Here is a 12684-nt window from a genome sequence, read left to right as displayed (position 1 = left end):
AGAAGAGGAGAATTGTTAGAATCTATCATTCAAGATAGACCTACAATTGTCCCCTCTCTCATCTCCAAAGTTTAGTAGCCTGTAATGCACATTGAGAATTGTACCATTTCTCTTCCTATTTCTTAACTTTATCTATATGGATTGTGGCTTAATGCAAATCCCTAGGACATCCCTAGGATTCTAGCACTGTGATAGAATCATTTGCTAATACTGTCACCCCCACCCCACCCCATCCCCCACCCATCCCCCACCCTCCTTTTTGCCCTTCCCTATCCTGAAAAAGTGAGCAGGAGGAACATCAAATTCTGATGTTTTCAGTTTAATTGAAGTAGATCCAATTAGATTTGTACATCAAATTCAGCACTCATCCCAAGACAAATGTGTCACTTTAGTTTATTTAGAATATTGCATTAAAAGGGCATGTGTAAGATATTGCTGGCATACACTTTGAATCTTAATTTGGTCAACTTTGATGTTTTACAGATATTTTAGTCCTTCCTTACATTTTTCTTACTTAAACTGAATGGTTTCATCTCTATGGCGTAAATCACTGTAATGCCCGATGAACAAGGGTATCTGAGACGATGGTAACATCGTCATCAAACAAAACATAGGCTTATTTACATTCAGAGGATTGCAAAATGACAGCATCATCTCATTACATTGCTGATTACATCACCCACTATATATTGTTATTTTTATTGTAGTTGGAGAAACAGCTAAGATAAAGACCTAAAACTATCTACCAAAACTTCAAGTTGAGATGAATGTAATGTTGGCTACGGCACAAACTCTCCCAGGCAGCCAGCACGCTCAAACAAAGAACAAATTGATCTTGGCTTTATTAGAAAATGAAGCTACTTAAAGAGCCCTCCAATGGTGACAGTGTCTGTTTGATGGAATCTTAATTAATGTGAGCAAAGTTGTTAAGTGTTAATTTATAACTGCAGCCTGCACAATCATCCAGAGCTGGTGAGGTGCTTTGTGCCATTGGTGAACTTACTGGAGTCTGAACATCCAGGCTAGAATTTACTATATGCAGTTTTGTCATTTTAAAAGTTTAAATGGAATTTGTAAATTGGAGACCAAAGGGATCGAATCCTACCCATCCTTGGGAAATTCTACCCGGTATGCCTCCTGAATTCACCGATCCACCAGAGCAAATGTGGCAGAGTGCAAGCACCCTCTGCCCTAGCCCCAAGCCAAAGTTTCCACCCCAAATCCAGGGGACACGGTCATTTGCACAACTGGTTGCAAGAATGCAAGGGTGCTTCAACAGTGCCTGTCCCTATACACCTGCCAGATGTCGGAGCAACCCATAGCCACTCTGCCTGAGGTGACCCAGGCCTTCTGAACCAAAGAAAAAATAAATCTTCATTTCCAGTGGAGCCTTTGTCCCTTCAGAGTAAGGTAATTGTTTCCCTCTAGGGTCAATTACTTTATTTTAGTAAAGGATTGAGGCCTTTACTAGGGCTGTAATGGAACCTACATCTGCCCTATCAGAATTACCCAAGGAAGTCTAGGAACACCTGTTATTTTCCCTCCACATGGCAGGAGATCTGGCCCACGAACACCCCCACTGGATTTTAAAAGGCCACAACAAGTGGAGCAGACTCCCGATGGAACTGGGTTCCACTGCAAATTCCTGGCCCTATGGGTGTAAATCAGGCTTTCTGTCCTCTCCCAGCAATTTCGGAGCCTTGGTCTTTAAGTTATGTGAATATTAACATATAAACATTTAATAATCTAAATTTTCCAAGTTAGCACCAGCAAGTAGTCGGGAAATGATTCCCAATGTGTATGTATGAATCTCTTTTGTCTGCTTTCTAATATAGGTGTTATCCATATGCTAATATTTGCACTGCTTTATTGAAGGCCAATGATTTTCTTCGAAAGATTTGCTAACCTACTAATTCTTTTAAGTATATTGCGTTAATCTGTAGACAGAGGCAAGTTGACTTTTCTGATCTGAGCACAAACCAGGTCGGGGGAAGGTGTGGCAGGTTTTCTGGCAGTCTGATTGGAAGGGAGCTAACCCTACTGGAACTTTTGGGGCTAACTTATTTATAGTCATTTCAATGAACTCCCTGCATGCAGTATGCCTGCTGTTAGAAGTTCATTGTCTGGGGGCAATGCTGCTGCAGAAATGAACGGCCTGTAGCAGTAGCTTAAAGGGAGGTGATTTGTGCCACCTAAATTTGTAATACATTTAATTTCAAGTGCGGAACAGCGGCAGCGAGAAGTGCCGCACTAGCCCATGCCCCAAGATTTACTGACGCATCTGTTAAATACTAGCTAAATTGCTAAATTTAAATGTGAGATAGATAGCTTTTTGGCAACCAAAGGTATTAAGGGATATGGGCCAAAGGCAGGTATATGGAGCTAGATTACGGATCAGCCATGATCTTATCAAATGGCAGAGCAGGCACGAAGGGCTGAATGGCCTACTCCTGTTCCTATGTTCCTAAGTGTGGCAAAAGTGGTTGGCATTGTTTGCCACCTTAGGGCACAGCCCATACAGGCAAACAGCACACACTGCTTGGGAGGAGGTGGCCTTGGATATCAATGCAAAGCTCAATGCTCAGATGAGTTGTCAGCAAGTGAGGAAGACATTTGCAGACCTCTTCCAGGTTAGCCAAGGTGAGACTACACACCATTGCTTTATATTAATTAGCTGTCCATGAAACACGTTTCCTTTCCCTCATACTACCTAGTAGTACTTTGAAGAAGTACCACGGGTGATTATTATGCTACACAAGACACGTTGCATCAGCAACTTACAGCTGTACATGTAGCTTGATTCATATCCTTAATGGGATTCATCCAAAAGAAATTCTTTCCTTTAAATATGTTTGCATGATGAATGCACATGTGATCACACCCACTGAAGGCTGCATGATGACACTTGGGTATCACTGTATATCTTCCTGAGAATTGCGGGGTTGGGCCTCATTAAGATGCTGCTGGCCAACTTCCCGCCCATTCCAGGCAGGAAGTGGTTGCTAGCCTGCGGAATTTCATGCAGACATTGGCCACCTGCCGGCACTCAGGTAAACGTGGAGACCTGGATTCTGGGAGGGTCTCGCAGTATAGAAGAGGATAGACTCCGGGGCAGGGGAAGCCTAAACATTCCTTGTGGGGCCTGGAGGAGCACTTTTACTCCTCCTGGCCCCACAACTAAAGTAAAAAATGTACTGTGAATGATCTCTTCTGCTTCCGATCCTCTTCTCACTTGACTTTACCTGGCATGAAAGCCGCAGTGGCTTCCCAACTCAGGTTGGAGTGAAAATAGTGGTCAGGGCCCAATTATGTCATTGGACCTCAATCTGCATATTTAAAGAAGGACCCTACTAACTTCAGGTGGGTGCCTTTGCAACCTGCTCAAACCAATAGGTTACAATTGTAGACAGTGGGATCCACGTGGGACATCGGCGAGTAAATCACCTGGTCGATTGTAGCTGCCTACCCGCTCAGTTTTTGTCCTGAAGTCATAAAAAGCTTTATATAAATGCAAGTTCTTTCTTTCTTTCTGCCTATTTTGGACCTAAAAAGCATAGATCAGAGTACTTTCCAAGTGGTGAAAAGCTCGAAACAATGGAGGTCCAAAGAGGCTTAGGGGTCCATGTACATAGATCATTAAAATGTCATGGACAGGTATAGAAAAGAATCAAAAAGGCTAATGGAATGCTGGCCTTTATATCGACAGGACTAGAACACAAGAGGGTAGAAGTTATGCTACAGCTATACACAGCCCTGGTTAGACAACACCTGGAGTACTGTGTTCAGTTCTAGGCACTGCGTCTTAGGAAGGATTTATTGGCCTTGGAGGGAGTGCAGCGTAGATTTACTAGAATGATAGCTGGACTCCAAGGGTTAAATTACAAGGAGATTGTATTCCCTGGAATTTAGATGATTATGGGGTGATTTGATCAAAGTTTTCAAGATATTAGGGGGAACTAATAGGGTAGATAGAGAGAAACTATTTCCTCTGGTTGGGGAGTCTAGGACTAGGGGACATAGCCTAAAATTAGAGCCAGGACTTTCAGGAGTGAAGTTAGGAAACACTTCTACACACAAAGGGTGGTAGAAGTTTGGAACTCTCGTCCACAAACAGCAGTTGTTGCCAGCTGAATTGTTAAATTTAAATTTGAGATTGGTAGATTTTTGTTAACCAAAGGTATTGAGGGATATGAAGCTAAGGCGGGTTCATAGAGTTAGTCCACAGATCAGCCATGATCTCAATGAATAGCGGAACAGGCTTGAGGGGCTAAATGGTCTATTCCTGTTCATAGAATCGTAGAAGTTTACAGCACAGTAGGAGGCCATTTGGCCAAAAAAGAGCTATCCAGCCAAATCCCACTTTCCAGCTGTTGGTTCATAGCCCTGTAGATTACTGCACTTCAAGTGCATATCCAAGTACTTTTTAAATGCGAAGAGGGTTTCTGCCTCTACCACCCTTTCAGGGCTGAGTTCCAGATCCCCACTACCCTCTGGGTGAAAAAGATTCTCCTGAAGTCCCCTCTAATCCTTCTACCAATTATTTTAAATCTATGCCCCCTGGTTATTAACCTCTCTGCTAAGGGAAATAGGTCCTTCCTATCCACTCTATCCAGACCCTGTTCCTATGTTGCTATGTTCCTATGCAGGAAAGGCTGCACTTAATCTGATAAAGCATACTCACACAGGAGAAGGGCTCCCTAACTTGCAGGCTGTAGATTATTAAGAGTAATTCACAGATGAACTTGTTTTCATTTGAGAAATATTGAGGAGAGGCTTTGAGGTGCCCAGCCTTCAGATCATTGGCCCAGATGGCACAAAGAAATAGCAGGTGCTGAAATTGGAGGTCTCTCCACAGCTCAGCGTTATTGCTATTATTCTCTTCCTTCTCACCCTACTCAATCACTCACTCACTACACCAAACCATACCATCAAGCACAATATTATTCTCCTCTTCTCTTTCTGTAGATGTCCTACCAGAAACTGTGCCAAGATCCAATGGGTAACAGAGATAGAGACATTGGAGGGGACAGTGATAAACACATTAGGGCGGCAAAGAGAGCAGTAGATACTCAGGGAGCAAAGAAATGGAGATTGGGGACAGAAAGAGCGAGGTCTTTGGGGCACAGACAGAGAGAGAGAGAAGCGAGAGAGAGAGATTGGGGGACCGGGAAAGAGACAGAGAAATTGAGAGCACAGAGGAAAAAAGATTGGGGGCACAGAGAGAAATTGGGAATTGAGAGCAAAAATGGGGACAAAGAATAAGTTGCACAGAGAGAAATTTAGTTAAGAAAGAAGAAAGAAAGAAGTTGCATTTATGGCACATTTTGTGACCTCAGGATGTCCCAAGGTGCTTCACAGCCAATGAATTACTTCTTGAAATATAGTCAGTGTTATAATGTAGAGAAACACAGCAACCAATTTGCACACAGCAAGATCCTACAGTCTGCAATGAGGTAAATGAGCAAATAATCAGTTTCAATGACGTTGATTGAGGGATAAATGTTGGCCAGGACCCTGGGAGAACTCCCCTGCTCGACTTCTAGTAGTGACATGGAATCTTTTTAATTCAACCTGAGAGGGAAGACGGAGCTTGGATTTAACTCCCCCAATGATGCAGTACGCCCTCAATACTGCACTGAAGTGTCAGCCTGGAATGTGTGCTGAATTTTCCAGAGTAAGGCTTGAACTCATGGTCGTCTGACCCAGTGATGGAGTCTTACAACTGAACCAAGGTTGCCACCTTGTAGAGTAGAGCACCTATTAAAGATATATGGCAATCTGAGCTGGCTAAAAGGAAATATGGTGTGCAGTGTACGTGTTCATTCAGCGCCAAAAGTGCGCCGCCCGCCATATTGGATCGGGAATGTTCAGTAGCCATCCAGGGCGCATGCCTGCAACAGGTGTTACTCTCATTGCATATGCAAATTGGGGCCTAAAGCTTGTTTCAGGCCCCTTTAAGGAATTAGTCCGCAAATGACCTCAGAATGCACCGTGCATGATGTGGCCTTTTTTTTCAGGTGCTTAGCTGCCAAACCAACGGTCCTTAAACAGGACTGCTGGAGGCTGCCAACCAAAAGGTAGGTTTGAATTTTTTACTTACCTTATTGTAAAGACAGGAGGAGCAGGAGTGCTCAACATTAAAACTGCAGGCTGCCACTGGCCACAGCTCACGTCTCGCCCTCCCGATTGCCTTCCTCTCCCTCCTGGACTCTTCTGAGGCCCTTGGCCAGTATCTGAGCCAGCCAATATTGCTCCCCACCATAACCGGTGAGTGAATGGCACCCGCAGCTCACCAGTACTATCCTAATGAGGCCAGTAGACCGGTTTTCCATGGTCCAGCCGCCAGCTTTGTTTGATGTGAGCAGAATGCATTGCATCGGGATTGGCCACGATTCAGGCACAATTCAATTTCTAGTCCATTATGTTTGCTTTGCTTTCCAGGATGATCCTGGAGCTGTTTTAACAGGGAAGAGCAAGGCCCAATAGTGCTTGATGTGGACCAGCCAGATCTGGCAATGGATGGCTAAACTTGTTGTGCGCAGACACACTCAAGTCTGCGCCCCTTGGACTTGGCAGAGTGATTACAACTCCACTAGTTGGATGCCCCTCAAAGATAATACCTTTACCTTTCCACCCTCTGTTCCACACACCCACTACACTATGGAGAAATCTTTGTTCTCATTTAAGATTGGTTTATTTCAACCCTGTGCTTAATAAGTCTACATTCACATTCCAAGTCAAATAGTGTACTTATTTCTATGGTTCTTAGCATTTTAAATTCCTAGATCATGCTCTCCTCAATATTTCTCAAATGAAAACAAGTTCATCTGTGAATTACTCTTAATAATCTACAGCCACAAGTCCATGGGTTTCCACCAAACTTCTGCCTGTTATGGCAATGGAGCAGAAGAAGCCCCAAGGAAATACACCCCCACCTTGCCCAGAGCCATCCTTGTTGCCCTCCTCTGAACCCATTCTAATATACCAGTGTCCTCTCAAAGTTCAACATTCCAAATTTTGTTTTAACAGCAATCTGTATAAGGTAAGAATAACTTGTTTTAATTTATAGTCAAATGCCCTTGTGGTACATCCTAGTATTTGATTGGCCTCATTAACAGAAGCTTCACATTGACTGAAAACTTAGTGAATGATCAATAATTACAACCAAATCCTTTTCATTCTCCATCTTTACTAATGGACACACTTCACCAAATATACTTTTTTCATTTTTCCCAGTCCTTCAGGCAGCACTTTCCATTTATCTCTATTAAAATTATTCTGCCATTCTTAACTGCTCCAGATTTCTTTGAATGCAATGCATATGTATGTCATGTGATGAATCACATGATTTCAGGAATCAAAGAAAAGTTCCAGTTCCATAAATAATCTGCCATCAGTTGCTTATTTAATGTCTGGTTTAAAGGTATGAAAATATTTCAATTATTTATTTGTTAATAATAATTCTTCAGCAGAAGACAGGGCAGTTTGACCTGTGGATTCATTCCTGCTCAGTATTGCCAAAGAGAAGGGATGCTTTGTGAGGCAGGGTAGGTCCTGATGTTAATCTCACATCTCCTGGGATACAGCACTACTCTACTGCAAAGTGATTCAGCCAAGAACTGGCAAAGTTTGGCCATGGAGACCAATTGTGTTTGGATGTCAGTAAAATCTTGGGTTTGAACTGGAGACCTCTGAATGGCAACCTAACACACAAAAATCTTGTGCAAACTTAAAGATGAGGTCAAACACATCAATTAGCATTCCAGATGACAGGTACTAATATATGAAGTGTCATGAACAGGTGCAGAAAATAATCAATAAGGCTAATGGAATGCTGGTCTTTATATCCAGAGGACGAGAGTAGAAGGGGGCAGAAGTTATGCTGCAGCTATACAAAACCCTGGTTAGACCGCACCTGGAGTACCGTGAGCAGTTCTGGGCACCGCACCTTCAGAAGGACATATTGACCTTGGAGGGAATACAGCGTAGGTTTACTAGAATGATACCCGGACTTCAAGGGTTACGTTACGAGGAGAGATTACACAAATTGGGGTTGTATTCTCTAGAGTTTCGAAGGTTAAGGGGTGATCTGATCGAAGTTTGTAAAATATTAAGGGGAACAGATAGGGTGGATAGAGAGAAACTATTTCCGCTGGTTGGGGACTTTAGGAGTAGGGGGCACAGTCTAAAAATTAGAGCCAGACCTTTCAGGAGTGAGATTAGAAAACATTTCTACACACAAAGGGTGGTAGAAGTTTGGAACTCTCTTCCGCAAATGGCAATTGATACTAGCTCAATTGCTAAATTTAAATCTGAGATAGATAGCTTTTTGGCAACCAAAGGTATTAAGGGATATGGGCCAAAGGCGGGTATATGGAGTTAGATCACAGATCAGCCATGATCTTATCAAATGGCGGAGCAGGCACGAGGGGCTGAATGGCCTACTCCTGTTCCTATGTTCCTATAAACTGACACATACATTCAACTTTTAGGAACTACATGCTTCCTACATACAGTAAATAATCTCTTTAATCCCTGGTATTAGATCATTTGCCATACCTTCATAGTTTATCGAACAAAGATCATTTTTGGTGCCGTAAACCTTCCACCTGCTCCATATTCCTCCTCCTTTGTACAACATGATATTTTTCTCATTTTTGTTTCCATAGTTGAAATAGAGATCCTCCCCCTGGATGCTCAGCACGGTGTCATTCCTGCAGCTCCATCTCTGCAGATCACTGGTTTCATTGCACGGAAAGAGAGTTATTGGCACCCAATCTATCTTGTTGGGAACTCCAAGGCACAGTTTGAACTTGATGCTCATGAGCCTCTGACCCGAGACCCATCTAAACTGCTGTGACTGAGCAATGGCTTTACAAGGACTTGCTATCACAGATTTTTCACTTTTTGCTTCCACACACTTCATGTGATTTTCATTGTATATTAGAAAGACGTTGGGATCTGAAACACAAGCAGGAAGAATGGTTATGTTTCTTTTCATGTCTCATGGATTCAGCTACATCCCCTAATAATTCACTGGTGTCTTATGATTCGAACTGGGCAAGATGAAAAATGTCCACGTTTAACTCTCCCCTCGAAGTGAAACGACTTCGTCCTTGTGGCACTCCACCAACTTACCCAGATCAAGACTAACGATCTGAAGTATATCAATATAATTTAACTGCAGCAATTCAATCATTTATCCACCCAGAAATTTCAGCAATGTTCATTACTTTCAAGGGGAATTCACAGGGACATTGGACAAGATGAATAAAGATGAAACAATACTATGTGTTTGATCAAATGCTGCCAGCTAGTAATCATTTGAACTGCCCACTTCTGACTTATCCCAAGATTTTGTTTGGATTTTTCATACACTTTAAGCATTTTTTTGCCATTCCACTCAAAATTCCTGTCTGATTCTAGTTAACAGTTAACATCCAATCAAGAATTATAATATCAGGCAACAATATCATCTCATGTAATATACTATATATATACATATATATATATATATATATATATATATATTTAAAACATTCTTTGAAATCCCATCTGCCAAATTATTGTGTTAGTGTCCTGTTGTTTTCTTCTGAATTCCAGAAAGTGAGTAATAAACACTTCATATCTATAACATTCGTTGTTTTATGTTTTTTTGCAGATACAGACACAATCATAATCTAAAATCAAGTCAGATATTTTCTTCATTTTAGTAAAAAGCTCTGTTAAAAGTACAGTTTTATTAAATGCAAGCGTCCCCTTCATTAATGGAAGCCTGCTCTGCGAATTGTATAATTTTGCTGTCTACGCTTAAATCTGCTTGACTCTAGCCAGTATAAATATTATACGCTGAACATCATCTAGTTTCTAAAGTAGACATCCGAACAAAGGCGACTTGCACTGAACAAACATTCTTTGGCTCCATAAGATAACTATAAATTAAACCATCTTCTGAAAAGTATTGAGATTCTAAAATGTTTGCATGAACTCTTATGCATAGAAAAACTGACTAAAAACTGTAATCTTTTAACTAAAGTAAGCAAAAAATTATTGCACATTTTAACATGTTTAAGAATTACAAAATTAGTAATTATAGAACCATAGAAGTTTACAGCACAAAAGGAGACCATTCACTACAATGCGCTTGAGCTGGCTGTCTAAAACAGCCATCCAATTAGTAAAAGTGTTGATATTATGGTATGTAAAGCAAACTTTGGGCCAAAGTAGATGCCTGCTGCAATATGCAGGAATCTTTGGTTTCCAAGATTTTCAAACATTTCACTGAGATATAGTTAAAAGCGCCACAAGAAAAAAAAATCAATAATTTAAATAACTTACCTCCACATGTGAAGGTTTGGATGAAACAAAGAAAAGCGACAAACAGAATTCCAGACATCATAGGCATATCATTATTTTTCGTAAAGATGGCAAGGTTTTAAATGATCGTACTTTCCCGAAAAAGAAGTTAGTGATAAAGGAAACTCCTAATTAAAAGTGTTCTTCCTAGCAGAGACTGAGCTGATAAGTACAGATGCCCAAGTAGAATATCCTGTCATGTGACAGGCAGTCAACAACAGGAATCCAGTTAAGAAAATTTGCTTTCATCAGCTTTGTTTCATATTTACATTTCTCTTCCTTTACTCTGTCACAGGGGATGAGATATGGATCATTTCGACAACAAAATTTGTCAAGCTTTTTTGAACTTTCTCCCTGTGATTGATTTATAGAAAGGAAATCGTGCTGCACATGGCAACACTTTGCTGATTCTTGTGGTTTTCCAGTTCTATGTGATTTTCGCAACAATTGAAATTAAATTGCACTAAAGTGAAATCAACTTTCTTCCAGATCTGTGGTAAATAGCTTAGTGAGAAATAATAAAAATGTTAGACATAAAAAACTTAGATTTTTCTCTCTGGTGGTATGATACTGACTAACTCCACAAAATTTTCCAGTGTCAACTTCATTTAAATATTCCACCTGGGCTCCTGTATGATATCACCAGATCATTAACACCTTGTATAAGTGCACTCAGCCATATTTGCACATCCAACCTGCAGCAAAAAAGATGACGAAGAATCTGCCATGTGTACAAGTAGGCAAGGATCCGATGTAACGGGTCTGCCTGAGTATTGCCTGAAAAGGAAGACCACCCTTTTAAGGCATTTAAGACAGCTTTGTAGCATTAATTCTGTTAAGAAGAGAAGAACATAAGAAAGAGGAGTGGATGTACGTCATAGGGCCTCTCGAGCCTGCTCCGCCATTCAATAAGATCATGGCTGATCTTCGAACTCAACTCCACTTTCCTGCCCGATCCCCATATACCCTGATTCCCCTAGAGTCCAGAAATCTATCGACCTCAGCCTTGAATATATTCAATGACTCAGCATCCACAGCCCTCTGGGGTAGAGAATTCCAAAGATTCACAATGCTCTGAGTGAAGAAATTCTTCCTCATCTTAGTCTTAAATGGCCGATCCCTTATCCTGTGACTATGCCTCCCAGTTCTAGACTCGCCAGCCAGGGGAAACAACCTCTCAGCATCTACCCTGTCAAGCCCCCTCAGAATCTCTTATGTTTCAATGAGATCACCTCTCATTCTTCTAAACTCCAGAGAGTATAGGCCCATTCTACTCAATCTCTACTCAAAGGACAACCCTCTCATCCCAGGAATCAATCTAGTGAGCCTTTGTTTCTATGGCAAGTGTAGCCTTCCTTAGATAAGGAGACCAAAACTGTAGACAGTACTCCAGATGAGGTCTCACCAAAGCCCTGTACAATTGTTGTAAGACTTTCTTACTTTTGTACTCCAGCCCCCTTGCAATAAAGACCAACATGCCATTTGCCTTTCTAATTGCTTGCTGTACCAGCATGCTAACTTTTTGTGTTTTTTTTTATTCGTTCATGGGATGTGGGCGTCACTGGCAAGGCCAGCATTTATTGCCCATCCCTAATTGCCCTTGAGAAGGTGGTAGTGAGCCGCCTTCTTGAACCACTGCAGTCTGTGTGGTGAAGGTTCTCCCACAGTGCTGTTAGTTAGCGAGTTCCAGGATTTTGACCAAGCGATGATGAAGGAACACAACATATTTCCAAGTTAGGATGGTGTGTGACTTGGAGGGGAACGTGCAGGTGGTGTTGTTCCCATGTGCCTGTTGCCCTTGTCCTTCTAGGTGGTAGATGTCGCGGTTTTGGGAGATGTTGACGAAGAAGCCTTGGCGAGTTGCTGCAGTGCATCCTGTAGATGGTACACACTACAGCCACGGTGCGCCGGTGGTGAAGGGAGTGAATGTTTAAGGTGCTGGATGGGGTGCCAAACAAGCGGGCTGCTTTGTCCTGGATGGTGGCGAGCTTCTTGAGTGTTGTTGGAGCTGCACTCATCCAGGCATGTGGAGAGTATTCCATCACACTCCTGACTTGTGCCTTGTAGATGGGGAGTCAGGAGGTGAGTCACTTGCCGCAGAATACCCAGCCTATGACCTGCTCTTGTAGCCTCAGTATTTATGTGGCTGGTCCAGTTAAGTTTCTGATCAATGGTGACCCCCAGGATGTTGATGTTGGGGGATTCGGCGATGGTAATGCCGTTGAATGTCAAGGGGAGGTGGTTAGACTCTCTCTTGTTGGAGATGGTCATTGCCTGGCACTTGTCTGGCGCGAATGTTACTTGCCACTTATGACCCCAAGCCTGGAT

General features: G+C 42.1%; 1 protein-coding gene and 1 long non-coding RNA gene across 2 annotated transcripts in view; one reads left to right on the top strand and one right to left on the bottom strand.

Annotated features, from left to right (window-relative positions):
- The window catches only part of LOC137343200 (uncharacterized), a 40253-nt gene extending 30781 nt beyond the window's left edge, over nucleotides 1-9472 (top strand). The window contains exon 3 of the long non-coding RNA XR_010967690.1: nucleotides 8670-9472. This is a non-coding gene — a long non-coding RNA (uncharacterized lncRNA). The remainder of the gene's footprint in view (nucleotides 1-8669) is intronic.
- The window catches only part of mrc1a (mannose receptor, C type 1a), a 151654-nt gene extending 141163 nt beyond the window's left edge, over nucleotides 1-10491 (bottom strand). Inside the window, exons 1-2 of the mRNA XM_068007082.1 lie at nucleotides 10339-10491; nucleotides 8560-8961 (exon numbers count right to left, since the gene is read on the bottom strand). Of these exons, the coding sequence (XP_067863183.1) occupies nucleotides 8560-8961; nucleotides 10339-10405 (469 nt within the window). The 5' untranslated portion in view covers nucleotides 10406-10491. The remainder of the gene's footprint in view (nucleotides 1-8559; nucleotides 8962-10338) is intronic.
- Nucleotides 10492-12684: the final 2193 nt, after the last annotated feature.

This window comes from Heptranchias perlo, chromosome 2, assembly GCF_035084215.1.
Source record: "Heptranchias perlo isolate sHepPer1 chromosome 2, sHepPer1.hap1, whole genome shotgun sequence".
Classification (NCBI taxonomy): domain Eukaryota; kingdom Metazoa; phylum Chordata; class Chondrichthyes; order Hexanchiformes; family Hexanchidae; genus Heptranchias; species Heptranchias perlo.
The sequence above is the reverse complement of the archived record's forward strand: the minus strand, read 5'-3'. Positions and strand labels throughout refer to the sequence as shown.